General features: G+C 40.7%; 1 protein-coding gene across 2 annotated transcripts in view; it reads left to right on the top strand.

The window, feature by feature from the left end:
* Positions 1-17,478, top strand: part of cdc27 (cell division cycle 27) — a 44,784-nt gene extending 27,306 nt beyond the window's left edge. Inside the window, exons 15-17 of one of the 2 annotated variants that reach the window (XM_057817565.1) lie at positions 16,866-16,940; positions 17,016-17,145; positions 17,223-17,478. In XM_057817565.1, coding sequence (XP_057673548.1) covers positions 16,866-16,940; positions 17,016-17,145; positions 17,223-17,314 — 297 coding nt within the window. In that variant the 3' untranslated portion in view covers positions 17,315-17,478. The remainder of the gene's footprint in view (positions 1-16,865; positions 16,941-17,015; positions 17,146-17,222) is intronic. The other variant, XM_057817564.1, reaches the window with a different exon arrangement.
* The last annotated feature ends 335 nt before the right edge of the window (positions 17,479-17,813 follow it).

Raw genomic sequence — 17,813 nt, 5'->3', positions numbered from 1 at the left:
CTTTCTATTGCCACTAGTTGGCGCTGTAGGGTTGATGCAAATGATCTCTACAAGGCCCTTCAGGGTATGACTCTCAACAAGCACGGGAAGTTTGGCGCAGATATCTTGTATATCTGCCGAGTTATGACTGTTCAAAGTTTTTGGAGAGAAAAATTGTTGACAGTCATTTTCACTTTCCTGTTTGGACCCCTCCGCTTCAACGAAACTTCAATATTTTTCATCAGGCACCTGAAGACAGGTCTTAAGCCTTCCCTTATGCAGGTTTGAGGTCAACAGATTTTTTTTCCTTGGAGGAGGAACCTGTCTCGTAAAAAAAGGCATTTCCTGTTCTCACTAGGGGGCGCTAGGCCTAATGGGTAATATTTCAATGCACTCGTGTTAAGGGTGGGATGTCGCACATACATGCCAGATATGAAAAAGATGGAACGTTGTGTGAAGGAACTATTAGTCATTTACTGAATTTGTCATTTTGCCGAAAAAATGGCCGACTTTGGCACCCCGCCCAGGTCAGGCCCGTGAATGAAAACACACCATTTTGATAACTTAAGATTTCATATGCCTCATGAACAGTCTCGCCAATTTTGAGAATGATCAAACTAATTCCCTAGGTGCCAAGGTGTAAAATGTGCACACTGTAAATCGATAAAAATTTCACATTCAATCCAAAATACCCGATTTCCTGTTGGGTTTGGAATATGCATGCAAGAGACTTTTTGGAGCAGTTTTGTACAAGGTATCGACTCTCCGAATTTCATCCCTCTACGTTGAAAAAACCTAAATGGAGAGGCCTTTTTGAAAATTTCAAGGGGGCGCCACTGAGCCATTTTGTTACATGTTTTCGTAACGTTGCAAGATTATTGAACGTTATGCAAAGCCACATGTATGTCCAAATTTTTGTGAGTTTTCGTGCATGTTCAAGCCTCCAAATGTAAACTCCTACTGTGAACCGATAAAAATTTCACATTCGATCCAAAATACCCGATTTCCTGTTGGATTTGGAATACGGGTGCAAGAGACTTTTTGGAGCAGTTTTGCACAAGGTATCGACTCCCCAAATTTCATCACTCTCTGTTAAAAAAACCTAATAGGAAACGCCTTTTTGAAAAATTCAAGGGGGCGCCACTGAGGCATTTTGCTACATTTTTTCGTAACATTGCAAGATTATCGAACGTTATCTAAAGCCGCATGTATGTGCAAATTTGTACAAGTTTTTGTGCATATTCAAGCCTCCAAATGTAAACTCCTACTGTGAACCCATGAAAATTTCACATTCGATCCAAAATACCCGATTTCCTGTTGGATTTGGAATATGGGTGCAAGAGACTTTTTGGATCAGTTTTGCATAAGGTATCTACTCCCCAAATTTCCTTGCTCTATGTTGAAAAAACCCAATAGGAAAGGCCTTTTTTAAAACTTCTTTCTGTCGCCACTAGTTGGCACTGTAGAGTTGATGCAAATGACCCCTACAAGAACCTTCAGGGTATGACTCTCAACAAACACGGGAAGTTTGGCGCAGATATGTTGTATATCTGCCGAGTTATGACTGTTCAAAGTTTTTTGCGTGACAAATTGTTGACGTTCATTTTCACTTTCCTGTTTGGACCCCTCCGCCTCAACGAAACCTCAATATTTTTCATCAGGCACCTGAACACAGGTCTTAAGGCTCCCCTGATGCAGGTTTGAGGTCAACAGATTTTTTTCCCTTGGAGGAGGAACCTGTCTCGTAAAAAAAGGCATTTCCTGTTCTCACTAGGGGGCGCTAGACCTAATGGGTAATATTTCAATGCACTCGTGTTAAGGGTGGGATACCACACATACATGCCAAATATGAAAAAGATTGAACGTTGTGTCAAGGAACTATAAGTCATTTACTGAATTTGTCATTTTGCCGAAAAAATGGTCGACTTTGGCACCACGCCCAGGTCAGACCCGTGAATGAAAACGCACCATTTTCAAAACTTAAGATTTCATATGTCTCCTGAACAGTCTCACCAATTTTGAAGATGATCCAACTAACTCCCTCGGCGAAAAGGTCTCAAATGTGCACCCTGTAAATCGATAAAAATTTCATATTTGATCCAAAATAACCGATTTCCTGTTGGGTTTGGAATATGCGTGTAAATGCTTTTTTGGAGCGGTTTTGGACAAGGTATAGACCCCCCAAATTTCATTGCTCTACGCTGACAGACCCTAATGTTATAGGCCAATTTTAAAATTTCAAGGGGGCGCCACTGAGCCATTTTGTTATATTTTTTTGCAACGTTGCAAAATTATCGAAATTTACAATTTTCCGGACGTATGTGCAAATTTTGGTGACTTTTCGTGCATGTTCAGGCCTCCAAATTGGCCGTTTTCATTTGCCCTGAAAAAAAAAAAAAAAAAAAAAAAAAAAAAAAAAAAATAATCCTTTGCAAAACAATAGGGCCTTCGCACGCTTAGTGCTCGGGCCCTAATAATAATAATAATAATAACTAGGCCTGCAAGCAGGACTGAACGGGCCCTCGCAATCTAGCGCAACTCGGACGTCACGCAACTCGGACTGTGTGCAGGTCAGGGTGGTGGCAGATCCTCCTCTGTAATCATCTCATTAGAACCTAACATGCACGAAAGTCGCCTATTTACATTACCACACCCAAGAGATAAAAAACCCTATTGGAGAGAGTACTACAAAAAAGGAGCAACTACTGAGCTGTGCAGCCAAGCCCTTATTCAAAACCAAATTAATCTTCTAACTGGGCCTATTCGACCAAGTGTGCCAAATAGTGTGGCTCTATAAGCTGCCTGAGTCTCTGAAAAAAAATATTTCCTTTAAATGGCGAACAAAGGGTCGTCACGGCAACAGACAGAGACACGTGGACATGGGCCGTAAATAAGTATTTTAATAGGTCTTGAAACTACAATGACCAACCTGAAAAGAACTGGACATGTATTGGAAAAACGAGTGACTTTCTATTGCCACTAGTTGGCGCTGTAGGGTTGATGCAAATGACCCCTACAACGCCCTTCAGGGTATGACTCTCAACAAGCACGGGAAGTTTGGCGCAGATATGTTCTATATCTGCCGAGTTATGACTGTTCAAAGTTTTTGGAGAGAAAAATTGTTGACAGTCATTTTCACTTTCCTGTTTGGATCCCTCCGCTTCAACGAAACTTCAATATTTTTCATCAGGCACCTGAAGACAGGTCTTAAGGCTTCCCTTTTGCAGGTTTGAGGTAGATTGATTTTTTCCCTTTAGAGGAGGAGTGTGTCCCGTAAAAAAGGGCATTTCCTGTTCCCACTAGGAGGCGCCAGGCACAAATGGTAAATTTTCAATCCAGTCCTGCTCAGGCTAGTATACCTCACACACATGCCAGATTTAAAATAGATTGAACGTTGTATGAGGGAGTTATCAGTCATTTTCCGAATTCGGTGTTTTGGCGAAAAAATGGCCGACTTTGGCACCCCGCCCAGGTCAGGCCCGTGAATGAAAACACACCATTTTGATAAATTAAGATTTCATATGCCTCATGAACAGGCTCGCCAATTTTGAGAATGATCAAACTAATTCCCTAGGTGCCAAGGTGTAAAATGTGCACACTGTAAATCGATAAAAATTTCACATTCAATCAAAAATACCCGATTTCCTGTTGGGTTTGGAATATGCATGCAAGAGACTTTTTGGAGCAGTTTTGTACAAGGTATTGACTCTCCGAATTTCATCCCTCTACGTTGAAAAAACCTAAATGGAGAGGCCTTTTTGAAAATTTCAAGGGGGCGCCAGTGAGCCATTTTGTTACATTTTTTTGTAACATTGCAAGATTATCGAACGTTATCCAAAGCCGCATGTATGTGCAAATTTTGGTGAGTTTTTATGCATATTCAAGCCTCCAAATGTAAACTCTTACTGTGAACCCATGAAAATTTCACATTCGATCCAAAATACCCGATTTCCTGTTGGATTTGGAATATGGGTGCAAGAGACTTTTTGGAGCAGTTTTGCATAAGGTATCTACTCCCCAAATTTCCTTGCTCTATGTTGAAAAAACCCAATAGGAAAGGCCTTTTTTAAAACTTCTTTCTGTCGCCACTAGTTGGCACTGTAGAGTTGATGCAAATGACCCCTGCAAGAACCTTCAGGGTATGACTCTCAACAAACACGGAAAGTTTGGCGCAGATATGTTGCATATCTGCCGAGTTATGACTGTTCAAAGTTTTTGGCGAGACAAATTGTTGACGGTCATTTTCACTTCCGGTTTGGACCTCTCCGCTTCAACGAAACCTCAATATTTTTCATCAGGGACCTGAACACATGTCTTGAGGCTCCCCTGAAACAGGTTTGAGGTCAATAGATTTTTTTCCCTTGGAGGAGGAGCCTGTCTCGTAAAGAAGGCCATTTCCTGTTTCCACTAGGGGGCGCCAGGCCTAATGGGTAATATTTCAATGCAGTCGTGTTCAGGCTGGGATATCTCATATACATGCTAGAAATGAAAAAGATTGAACGTTGTATCACGGAGTTTTTAATCATTTTCTGAATTTGGTATTTTGCCCAAAAATGGCCGACTTTGGGACCACGCCCAGGTCAGACCCTTGAGTGAAAACTCACCATTTTGAAAACTTAAGATCTCATATGTCTCCTGAATAGTCTGACCAATTTTGAAGACGATCCAACTATTTTCTTCAGCGACAAGGTCTCAAATGTAAATCGATAAAATTTCACATTTGATCCAAAATTTCCGGCTTCCTGTTGGGTTTGGAATATTGGTGCAAGAGACTTTTTGGAGCAGTTTTACACAATGTATCGACTCACCAAATTTCATCATTCTACGTTGAAAAAACCTAATAGGACAGGCCTTTTTGAAAATTTCAAGGGGGCGCCACTGAGCGATTTTGTTAAATTTTTTTGTAGATTATCAAAATTTACGCAAAGTTGCATGTATGTGCAAATTTTGGTGAGTTTTCGTGCATGTTCAGGCCTCCAAACGTAAACTCCAACTGTGAACCGAAAAAATTTCACATTTGATCCAAAATATCCGATTTCCTGTCAGATTTGGAATATGGGTGCAAGAGGCTTTTTTGAACAGTTAGGCATAAGGTATCTACTCCCCAAATTTCATCGCTCTACATTGAAAACCTGAGAGGAAAGGCCTTTTTGAAAATTTTAAGGGTCAAGGGGGCGCCACTGAGCCATTTTTTGAAATTTTTTCAAAACGACGCTAGATTATCAAATTTTACGCGAATCTGCACGTATGTGCAAATTTTGGTGACTTTTCGTGCATGTTCAGGCCTCCAAATTGGCCATTTTCATTTGCCATGAAGAAAGAAGAATAATAATAACTAGGCCTGCAAGCAGGACTGAACGGGCCCTCGCAATCTAGCGCAACTCGGACGTCACGCAACTCGGACTGTGTGCAGGTCAGGGTGGTGGCAGATCCTCCTCTTTAATCATCTCATTAGAACCTAACATGCTCGAAAGTCGCCTATTTACATTCCCACACCCAAGAGATAAAAACCCCTATTGGAGAGAGTACTACAAAAAAGGAGCCACTACTGAGCTGTGCAGCCAAGCCCTTATTCAAAACCAAAATTAATCTTCTAACTCGGCCAATTCGACCAAGTGTGCCAACTATTGTGGCTCTATAAGCTCCCTGAGTCTCTGAAAAAAAATATTTCCTTTAAATGGCGAACAAAGGGTCGTCACGGCAACAGACAGAGACACGTGGACATGGGCCGTAAAAAAGTATTTTAATAGGTCTTGAAACTACAATGACCAACATGAAAAGAACTGGACATGTTTTGGAAAAACGAGTGACTTTCTATCGCCACTAGTTGGCGCTGTAGGGTTGATGCAAATGACCCCTACAAGGCCCTTCAGGGTATGACTCTCAACAAGCACGGGAAGTTTGGCGCAGATATCTTGTATATCTGCCGAGTTATGACTGTTCAAAGTTTTTGGAGAGAAAAATTGTTGACAGTCATTTTCACTTTCCTGTTTGGACCCCTCCGCTTCAACGAAACTTCAATATTTTTCATCAGGCACCTGAAGACAGGTCTTAAGGTTTCCCTTATGCAGGTTTGAGGTAGATTGATTTTTTTCCCTTTAGAGGAGGAGTGTGTCCCGTAAAAAAGGGCATTTCCTGTTCCCACTAGGAGGCGCCAGGCACAAATGGTAAATTTTCAATCCAGTCCTGCTCAGGCTGGTATACCTCACACACATGCCAGATTTAAAATAGATTGAACGTTGTATGAGGGAGTTATCAGTCATTTTCCGAATTCGGTTTTTGGCGAAAAAATGGAAGAGTTTGGCGCCCCGCCCAGGTCAGGCCCATGAATGAAAACACACCATTTTTATAACTTAAGATTTCATATGCCTCATGAACAGTCTCACTAATTTTGAGAATGATCAAACTAATTCCCTAGGTGCCAAGGTGTAAAATGTGCACACTGTAAATCGATAAAAAGTTCACATTCAATCCAAAATACCCGATTTCCTGTAGGATTTGGAATGTGTGTGCAAGAGACTTTTTGGAGCAGTTTTGCACAAAGTTTTGACTCTCCAAATTTCATCACTCTATGTTAGAAAAACCTAAATGGAGAGGCCTTTTTGAAAATTTCAAGGGGGCGCCAGTGAGCCATTTTTTTACATGTTTTCGTAACGTTGCAAGATTATTGAACGTTATGCAAAGCCGCATGTATGTCGAAATTTTTGTGAGTTTTCGTGCATGTTCAAGCCTCCAAATGTAAACTCCTACTGTGAACCGATAAAAATTTCACATTTGATCCAAAATACCCGATTTCCTGTTGGATTTGGAATACGGGTGCAAGAGACTTTTTGGAGCAGTTTTGCATAAGGTATCTACTCCCCAAATTTCCTCGCTCTATGTTGAAAAAACCCAATAGGAAAGGCCTTTTTTAAAACTTCTTTCTGTCGCCACTAGTTGGCACTGTAGAGTTGATGCAAATGACCCCTACAAAAACCTTCAGGGTATGACTCTCAACAAACACGGAAAGTTTGGCGCAGATATGTTGCATATCTGCCGAGTTATGACTGTTCAAAGTTTTTGGCGAGACAAATTGTTGACGGTCATTTTCACTTCCAGTTTGGACCTCTCCGCTTCAACGAAACCTCAATATTTTTCATCAGGCACCTGAACACATGTCTTGAGGCTCCCCTGAAACAGGTTTGAAGTCAATAGATTTTTTTCCCTTGGAGGAGGAGCCTGTCTCGTAAAGAAGGCCATTTCCTGTTCCCACTAGGGGGCGCCAGGCCTAATGAGTAATATTTCAATGCAGTCGTGTTCAGGCTGGGATATCTCATATACATGCTAGAAATGAAAAAGATTGAACGTTGTATCACGGAGTTTTTAATCATTTTCTGAATTTGGTATTTTGCCCAAAAATGGCCGACTTTGGGACCACGCCCAGGTCAGACCCTTGGATGAAAACTCACCATTTTGAAAACTTAAGATCTCATATGTCTCCTGAATAGTCTGACCAATTTTGAAGACGATCCAACTATTTTCTTCAGCGACAAGGTCTCAAATGTAAATCGATAAAATTTCGCATTTGATCCAAAATTTCCGACTTCCTGTTGGATTTGGAATATAGGTGCAAGAGACTTTTTGGAGCAGTTTTACACAATGTATCGACTCACCAAATTTCATCATTCTACGTTGAAAAAACCTAATAGGACAGGCCTTTTTGAAAATTTCAAGGGGGCGCCACTGAGCCTTTTTGTTAATTTTTTTCAAAGATTATCAAAATTTACGCAAAGTTGAACATATGTGCACATTTTGGTGAGTTTTCGTGCATGTTCAAGCCTCCAAATGTGAACTCCAACTGTGAACCGAAAAAATTTCAGATTCGATCCAAAATAACCGATTTCCTGTTGGATTTGGAATATGGGTGCAAGAGGCTTTTTTGAGCAGTTAGGCATAAGGTATCTACTCCCCAAATTTCATTGCTCTACGTTGAAAACCTGAGAGGAGAGGCCTTTTTGAAAATTTTAAGGGTCAAGGGGGCGCCACTGAGCCATTTTTTGACATTTTTTCAAAACGACGCAAGATTATCGAAATTTACGCGAATCTGCACGTATGTGCAAATTTTGGTGACTTTTCGTGCATGTTCAGGCCTCCAAATTGGCCATTTTCATTTGCCATGAAGAAAGAAGAATAATAATAATAATAATAATAATAATAATAATCCTTTGCATTACAATAGGGCCTTCGCACGCCTAGTGCTCGGGCCCTAACTAGGCCTGCAAGCAGGACTGAACGGGCCCTCGCAATCTAGCGCAACTCGGACGTCACGCAACTCGGACTGTGTGCAGGTCAGGGTGGTGGCAGATCCTCCTCTCTAATCATCTCATTAGAACCTAACATGCTCGAAAGTCGCCTATTTACATTCCCACACCCAAGAGATAAAAACCCCTATTGGAGAGAGTACTACAAAAAAGGAGCCACTACTGAGCTGTGCAGCCAAGCCCTTATTCAAAACCAAAATTAATCTTCTAACTTGGCCAATTCGACAAAGTGTGCCAAATATTGTGGCTCTATAAGCTGCCTGAGTCTCTGAAAAAAAATATTTCCTTTAAATGGCGAACAAAGGGTCGTCACGGCAACAGACAGAGACACGTGGACATGGGCCGTAAAAAAGTATTTTAATAGGTCTTGAAACTACAATGACCAACATGAAAAGAACTGGACATGTTTTGGAAAAACGAGTGACTTTCTATCGCCACTAGTTGGCGCTGTAGGGTTGATGCAAATGACCCCTACAAGTTCCTTCAGGGTATGACTCTCAACAAGCACGGGAAGTTTGGCGCAGATATGTTCTATATCTGCCGAGTTATGATTGTTCAAAGTTTTTGGAGAGAAAAATTGTTGACAGTCATTTTCACTTTCCTGTTTGGACCACTCCGCTTCAACGAAACTTCAATATTTTTCATCAGGCACCTGAAGACAGGTCTTAAGGCTTCCCTTATGCAGGTTTGAGGTAGATTGGTTTTTTCCCTTTAGAGGAGGAGTGTGTCCCGTAAAAAAGGGCATTTCCTGTTCCCACTAGGAGGCGCCAGGCACAAATGGTAAATTTTCAATCCAGTCCTGCTCAGGCTGGTATACCTCACACACATGCCAGATTTAAAATAGATTTAACATTGTATGAGGGTGTTATCAGTCATTTTCCGAATTCGGTGTTTTGGCGAAAAAATGGAAGAATTTGGCGCCCCGCCCAGGTCAGGCCCGTGAATGTAAACACACCATTTTTATAACTTAAGATTTCATATGCCTCATGAACAGTCTCGCCAATTTTGAGAATGATCAAACTAATTCCCTAGGTGCCAAGGTGTAAAATGTGCACACTGTAAATCGATAAAAAGTTCACATTCAATCCAAAATACCCGATTTCCTGTAGGATTTGGAATGTGTGTGCAAGAGACTTTTTGGAGCAGTTTTGCACAAAGTTTTGACTCTCCAAATTTCATCACTCTATGTTGGAAAAACCTAAATGGAGAGGCCTTTTTGAAAATTTCAAGGGGGCGCCACTGAGCCATTTTGTTAAAATTTTTCGTAACGTTGCAAGATTATCGAACGTTATCCAAAGCCGCATGTATGTGCAAATTTTGGTGAGTTTTTATGCATATTCAAGCCTCCAAATGTAAACTCTTACTGTGAACCCATGAAAATTTCACATTCGACCCAAAATACCCGATTTCCTGTTGGATTTGGAATATGGGTGCAAGAGACTTTTTGGAGCAGTTTTGCATAAGGTATGTACTCCCCAAATTTCCTTGCTCTATGTTGAAAAAACCCAATAGGAAAGGCATTTTTTAAAACTTCTTTCTGACGCCACTAGTTGGCACTGTAGAGTTGATGCAAATGACCCCTACAAGAACCTTCAGGGTATGACTCTCAACAAACACGGAAAGTTTGGCGCAGATATGTTGCATATCTGCCGAGTTATGACTGTTCAAAATTTTTGGCGAGACAAATTGTTGACGGTCATTTTCACTTCCAGTTTGGACCTCTCCACTTCAACGAAACCTCAATATTTTTCATCAGGGACCTGAACACATGTCTTGAGGCTCCCCTGAAACAGGTTTGAGGTCAATAGATTTTTTTCCCTTGGAGGAGGAGCCTGTCTCGTAAAGAAGGCCATTTCCTGTTCCCACTAGGGGGCGCCAGGCCTAATGGGTAATATTTCAATGCAGTCGTGTTCAGGCTGGGATATCTCATATACATGCTAGAAATGAAAAAGATTGAACGTTGTATCACGGAGTTTTTAATCATTTTCTGAATTTGGTATTTTGCCCAAAAATGGCCGACTTTGGGACCACGCCCAGGTCAGACCCTTGAGTGAAAACTCACCATTTTGAAAACTTAAGATCTCATATGTCTCCTGAATAGTCTGACCAATTTTGAAGACGATCCAACTATTTTCTTCAGCGACAAGGTCTCAAATGTAAATCGATAAAATTTCACATTTGATCAAAAATTTTTGGCTTCCTGTTGGGTTTGGAATATGGGTGCAAGAGACTTTTTGGAGCAGTTTTACACAATGTATCGACTCACCAAATTTCATCATTCTACGTTGAAAAAACCTAATAGGACAGGCCTTTTTGAAAATTTCAAGGGGGCGCCACTGAGCGATTTTGTTAAATTTTTTTGTAGATTATCAAAATTTACGCAAAGTTGCATGTATGTGCAAATTTTGGTGAGTTTTCGTGCATGTTCAGGCCTCCAAACGTAAACTCCAACTGTGAACCGAAAAAATTTCACATTTGATCCAAAATATCCGATTTCCTGTCGGATTTGGAATATGGGTGCAAGAGGCTTTTTTGAACAGTTAGGCATAAGGTATCTACTCCCCAAATTTCATCGCTCTACGTTGAAAACCTGAGAGGAGAGGCCTTTTTGAAAATTTTAAGGGTCAAGGGGGCGCCACTGAGCCATTTTTTGAAATTTTTTCAAAACGACGCTAGATTATCAAATTTTACGCGAATCTGCACGTATGTGCAAATTTTGGTGACTTTTCGTGCATGTTCAGGCCTCCAAATTGGCCATTTTCATTTGCCATGAAGAAAGAAGAATAATAATAATAATAATAATAATAACTAGGCCTGCAAGCAGGACTGAACGGGCCCTCGCAATCTAGCGCAACTCGGACGTCACGCAACTCGGACTGTGTGCAGGTCAGGGTGGTGGCAGATCCTCCTCTCTAATCATCTCATTAGAACCTAACAAGCTCGAAAGTCGCCTCTTTACATTCCCACACCCAAGAGATAAAAACCCCTATTGGAGAGAGTACTACAAAAAAGGAGCCACTACTGAGCTGTGCAGCCAAGCCCTTATTCAAAACCAAATTAATCTTCTAACTGGGCCAATTCGACCAAGTGTGCCAACTATTGTGGCTCTATAAGCTCCCTGAGTCTCTGAAAAAAATATATTTCCTTTAAATGGCGAACAAAGGGTCGTCACGGCAACAGACAGAGACACGTGGACATGGGCCGTAAAAAAGTATTTTAATAGGTCTTGAAACTACAATGACCAACATGAAAAGAACTGGACATGTTTTGGAAAAACGAGTGACTTTCTATCGCCACTAGTTGGCGCTGTAGGGTTGATGCAAATGACCCCTACAAGGCCCTTCAGGGTATGACTCTCAACAAGCACGGGAAGTTTGGCGCAGATATCTTGTATATCTGCCGAGTTATGACTGTTCAAAGTTTTTGGAGAGAAAAATTGTTGACAGTCATTTTCACTTTCCTGTTTGGACCCCTCCGCTTCAACGAAACTTCAATATTTTTCATCAGGCACCTGAAGACAGGTCTTAAGGTTTCCCTTATGCAGGTTTGAGGTAGATTGATTTTTTCCCTTTAGAGGAGGAGTGTGTCCCGTAAAAAAGGGCATTTCCTGTTCCCACTAGGAGGCGCCAGGCAAAATGGTAAATTTTCAATCCAGTCCTGCTCAGGCTGGTATACCTCACACACATGCCAGATTTAAAATAGATTGAACGTTGTATGAGGGAGTTATCAGTCATTTTCCGAATTCGGTGTTTTGGCGAAAAAATGGAAGAATTTGGCGCCCCGCCCAGGTCAGGCCCGTGAATGAAAACACACCATTTTTATAACTTAAGATTTCATATGCCTCATGAACAGTCTCACCAATTTTGAGAATGATCAAACTAATTCCCTAGGTGCCAAGGTGTAAAATGTGCACACTGTAAATCGATAAAAAGTTCACATTCAATCCAAAATACCCGATTTCCTGTAGGATTTGGAATGTGTGTGCAAGAGACTTTTTGGAGCAGTTTTGCACAAAGTTTTGACTCTCCAAATTTCATCACTCTATGTTAGAAAAACCTAAATGGAGAGGCCTTTTTGAAAATTTCAAGGGGGCGCCACTGAGCCATTTTGTTAAATTGTTTCGTAACGTTGCAAGATTATCGAACGTTATCCAAAGCCGCATGTATGTGCAAATTTTGGTGAGTTTTTATGCATATTCAAGCCTCCAAATGTAAACTCTTACTGTGAACCCATGAAAATTTCACATTCGATCCAAAATACCCGATTTCCTGTTGGATTTGGAATATGGGTGCAAGAGACTTTTTGGAGCAGTTTTGCATAATGTATCTACTCCCCAAATTTCCTTGCTCTATGTTGAAAAAACCCAATAGGAAAGGCCTTTTTTAAAACTTCTTTCTGTCGCCACTAGTTGGCACTGTAGAGTTGATGCAAATGACCCCTACAAGAACCTTCAGGGTATGACTCTCAACAAACACGGAAAGTTTGGCGCAGATATGTTGCATATCTGCCGAGTTATGACTGTTCAAAATTTTTGGCGAGACAAATTGTTGACGGTCATTTTCACTTCCAGTTTGGACCTCTCCGCTTCAACGAAACCTCAATATTTTTCATCAGGGACCTGAACACATGTCTTGAGGCTCCCCTGAAACAGGTTTGAGGTCAATAGATTTTTTTCCCTTGGAGGAGGAGCCTGTCTCGTAAAGAAGGCCATTTCCTGTTCCCACTAGGGGGCGCCAGGCCTAATGGGTAATATTTCAATGCAGTCGTGTTCAGGCTGGGATATCTCATATACATGCTAGAAATGAAAAAGATTGAACGTTGTATCACGGAGTTTTTAATCATTTTCTGAATTTGGTATTTTGCCCAAAAATGGCCGACTTTGGGACCACGCCCAGGTCAGACCCTTGAGTGAAAACTCACCATTTTCAAAACTTAAGATCTCATATGTCTCCTGAATAGTCTGACCAATTTTGAAGACGATCCAACTATTTTCTTCAGCGACAAGGTCTCAAATGTAAATCGATAAAATTTCACATTTGATCCAAAATTTCCGGCTTCCTGTTGGGTTTGGAATATGGGTGCAAGAGACTTTTTGGAGCAGTTTTGCACAATGTATCGACTCGCCAAATTTCATCGTTCTACGTTGAAAAAACCTAATAGGAAAGGCCTTTTTGAAAATTTCAAGGGGGCGCCACTGAGCCATTTTGTTAAATTTTTTTGTAGATTATCAAAATTTACGTAAAGTTGCATGTATGTGCAAATTTTGGTGAGTTTTCGTGCATGTTCAGGCCTCCAAATGTAAACTCCAACTGTGAACCGATAAAAATTTCACATTTGATCCAAAATATCCGATTTCCTGTTGGATTTGGAATATGGGTGCAAGAGGCTTTTTTGAACAGTTAGGCATAAGGTATCTACTCCCCAAATTTCATTGCTCTACGTTGAAAACCTGAGAGGAGAGGCCTTTTTGAAAATTTTAAGGGTAAAGGGGGCGCCACTGAGCCATTTTTTGACATTTTTTCAAAACGACACAAGATTATCGAAATTTACGCAAAGCCGCACGTATGTGCAAATTTTGGTGACTTTTCGTGCATGTTCAGGCCTCCAAATTGGCCATTTTCATTTGCCCTGAAAAAAGAAGAATAATAATAATAATAATAATAATAATAATAATAATAATAATAATAATAATCCTTTGCAAAACAATAGGGCCTTCGCACGCTGAGTGCTCGGGCCCTAATAATCCTTTGCATTACAATAGGGCCTTCGCACGCCTAGTGCTCGGGCCCTAATAATAATAATAATAATCCTTTGCATTACAATAGGGCCTTCGCACGCCTAGTGCTCGGGCCCTAATAATAATCCTTTGCAAAACAATAGGGCCTTCGCACGCTCAGTGCTCGGGCCCTAAATATAAATGTGCTAGTTGTTTATTACACACATTTGTGCTTTCAACAATAGGAGCATTAGCCTATACAAAGCTAGAATTCTGCTCAAAAAGTAGCGGGTATTTAAAAATAATCCAACAACAATTTGCCGTTGAGACCCTGCGTATTGGTCAGCTTTCTTTCTGAAAGAAGAAAAAACAAGTCCTGTGCTAAAGAGAAAAGCAATCCCATTGACAAAGATTTTAACATGTATTTTACGAATGAAATGCCTCAATTAATCTTTTTATTTATTTATTTTTCATATGAACGGTTTTCAAAAGCTTTATTGGTGGATTTTCTCAAGTTAAAGCGCCACACAGAAATTAATAAATTTAATTTTGTAAGGAGTAGAGGTGTGCAAAATTTCCGATTCTTAGATTATTCGCGATTCGGCCGTGGAAGATTCGAGAACGATTCACAAACATCCAAATTCTGATTATTGAAATATGTCAAGTAAAGCGGAAGTAAAACACACTCAGCGTGCCGCGCGGTCTTCGGGACGCAATGAGGAACGGAGCGAGAGTAGCTAAACATCATGCTTGTCATTACCCGGCCCCTCGGGTAATGCCAATGCTCAACTCACAGCTCTAGCTCAACTCATGCCGCGAGATAAAAAAAACGACATACCTGACTGCTGCCGACAGCTGCTACAATGTACGTCCACATAATTTTAAGGTAGATATCATATTTATATAGGACTAGATGCATAGACTCGGTGGCGATAGCAGCACATGTACAGAAAGCTAGATGCAAGCGTTAGTAAGCGGTCGCCATCCTAAAGCAGTAGACTTCCCTGCAAGGCTGTTGTAGCAAACCTTCCAAGCGAACCTAATTAACTTTTCATCTAAAATACTCCTAAATCGGTAAAATATTGACTTGAATCTATTTTTGAAATAGTTTTAAAACTTTCACATGTCGAAAGTAGCCAAAATGCAAATTATGGAATAACAGGAGCAATTTTAACAACTTTCACGGTTGATTCACAACATTAAATTAATTGAATGTAGTTTAAAGCTGCTGATACAGAATGGGGATTTGAGTATATTATTTATTGTTTTTAACTGTTAACTTGATACTGAAATAGTCGTTTATTTAAGCCTGCGAGGCTTAAAAAAATTTTTTTTATACATTTTTTTGTAACTAATGTACAAAACATTAGCAGCTATTAGCGGGGGGGGGGGTGTCATCAATAATCGATTTATAATCGAATCTTAGCCTCTGATTCGTAATCTAATCGTTAGGTATTATTTAATTACAGGTGTTTTAGCTCATTTCAATTTATTTGATTTAAATGGGCTATTATTTATTTTATTATGTGTTTATATTTTACAAATGTGATGTATTCATTTATATTGTATATTTTATGTTGTATAACTTTAGTTCCTTTGTGAATAATAGTTCCTACTTGTTTTGTTGTGGTAAGAGGGCTTTGTATTGAACACGGGGGCTGTGTTGTTTATAGCAGAGAAGACTAGCAGTAAATCAACAAAGACAAGTCAACTGTGCCCCGATCTACCACTTGAGATCTGATGGACTCAAAAAGGGGGTTACGATTGCATACAGTATTACGGTAGCTTGAAAATCGACCGGATCCACAGTCTTTTTACACGAGTGACTTCCGGTCTGCTCGATCCTAGCTACCGGTAGTAGTATTGACGCAGGAGGGTCGCGTCTCGCGTCAAATAATAAACTCTGCCGTTCTTTTCGCGTGCGTCGTGTTGAACCGCTTCTGGGATGCGTCCAACACGCGGCCGCACTGCGACTGGTGTCCATTGGCTGATTGACTTTAACGCCTGCGTTTCACTGCGTTCTCGCGGCGGCCACGTTGTCGCGCCGTTGACGTTTCTGGGTTATACTGTCCTACCGTGTTAGTCCTCATTATAGTAGAGAAGACGGAGTAAATATAATCTACACAAAGAAACTGTAACCCGATTGACTCACAGCCTGGAAAAGTAAGGGTTACATTACGTCAGAAACTCGTACGGTACGCCTCCGTTCCGAACCGAGCACCACGTACTCAAACGGTTCAATACAAATACATGTACCGTTACACCCTTTATATACTGTATATATATATATATATATATACATATATATATATATATATAAGGGCTGTTTTGGCGCCCTCTGCTGGCGCTTGGGTGCCACTGATTTTATAGGCTTCAGCACCCATGAGCATTGTTTAAGTAATTATTGACATCAACAATGGCGGGCTACTAGTTTATTTTTTGTTTGAAAATTTCACAAATTTTATTAAAACTAAAACATGAAGAGGGGTTTTAATATAAAATTTCTATAACTTGTACTAACATTTATCTTTTAAGAACTACAAGTCTTTCTATCCATGGATCGCTTTAACATAATGTTAATAATGGTAATGCCATCTTGAACGGAATCATTCTAATTCCCAGAAGAAGCTTGTTTTTCTGTTTATTAGTTGTTTGTAGAATATCCTAGAATGATTTCCTGACCAATGTATCGATAATCGTTATATCACCATATCATCGTTATCGTTAGCTTTTTATCGCAAATCACATCGTATCGTGAGGTACCAAGAGGTTCCCACTCCTAGTTTGGATGCCTACTAGTGATAAACTCATTCCAATTCACAGCAGAAGGAGAAAAATGTCTCCAAAACATCTTGTGTTTGTGTGTCCAGGCGGCTCTTCAAGAGCTGGAGGAGTTGAAGCAGATTGTTCCCAAAGAGTCACTGGTTTATTTCCTCATCGGCAAGGTAACGCTTTTCCACGTCTCCCCCGTCTTTTCCTGTTTGTCTTCCGCCGCTGATTGACAGTGTGATTTCCGTCAGGTGTACAAGAAACTAGGTCAAACTCACCTTGCACTGATGAACTTCAGTTGGGCCATGGATCTGGACCCCAAAGGGGCAAACAACCAGATCAAAGATGCCATCGACAAAAGATACCTGCCCGAGGACGAAGGTACGTAGGCGCCGCAATTTCGTCGTCATCACCCCGAGTGTGACCGCAACATCAGCGCGCGTGTGACTGCATTTCAGCCGCGGCCGAGGGAGACGACAGTAAGGACAGCAGCGTCATGACGGACGCCGATGACTCGCTTCTGCACACTGCCGAAAGCGACGTCCTTTAACCCGCGTCCTTTCTTGTTTCGTGATAGGTTAAAGAGACTGGTTGAGCGCCGCCCCCTTACGTTGTTGCGCAGTTGCGGACGCTGGAGAGATTTTTTTGTTCCATGTTCTTTTTATCATAGTTACAGAAAATAAATCAAACCATCATCATAAACAATCTGAAAGTCATTGAGCTTCTCTTTCTTTTTTTAATGGGACCGAATAGGATCATTCTCTGTACAAAAGGACAAATTGAAAAGAAATGACAAAGAAAGGAACACGAATTGAAATTACCCGAATGTGGCTGAAGGAATCGTTAAAGTTGTAGGATTGATGGCAAAAAATGGTACTGCAACTCGATCAAAATATTTACCAGACCAAAATGCCCTCCCCCTTCGAGTTGTCAGAATACTTCTTCACATTGGAGAACCTACAGGAACTTTAAAGAAAAGAATAGAATAGTCTTTTATTGTCATATTCAGTTGTACAATGAAATTGTGGAGCATTTCCGTTTACAGCGCA

The sequence above is a fragment of the Corythoichthys intestinalis genome, chromosome 16, assembly GCF_030265065.1.
Source record: "Corythoichthys intestinalis isolate RoL2023-P3 chromosome 16, ASM3026506v1, whole genome shotgun sequence".
In the NCBI taxonomy this organism is placed as follows: Eukaryota; Metazoa; Chordata; class Actinopteri; order Syngnathiformes; family Syngnathidae; genus Corythoichthys; species Corythoichthys intestinalis.
This window is presented reverse-complemented; position numbering and strand designations above follow the sequence as displayed.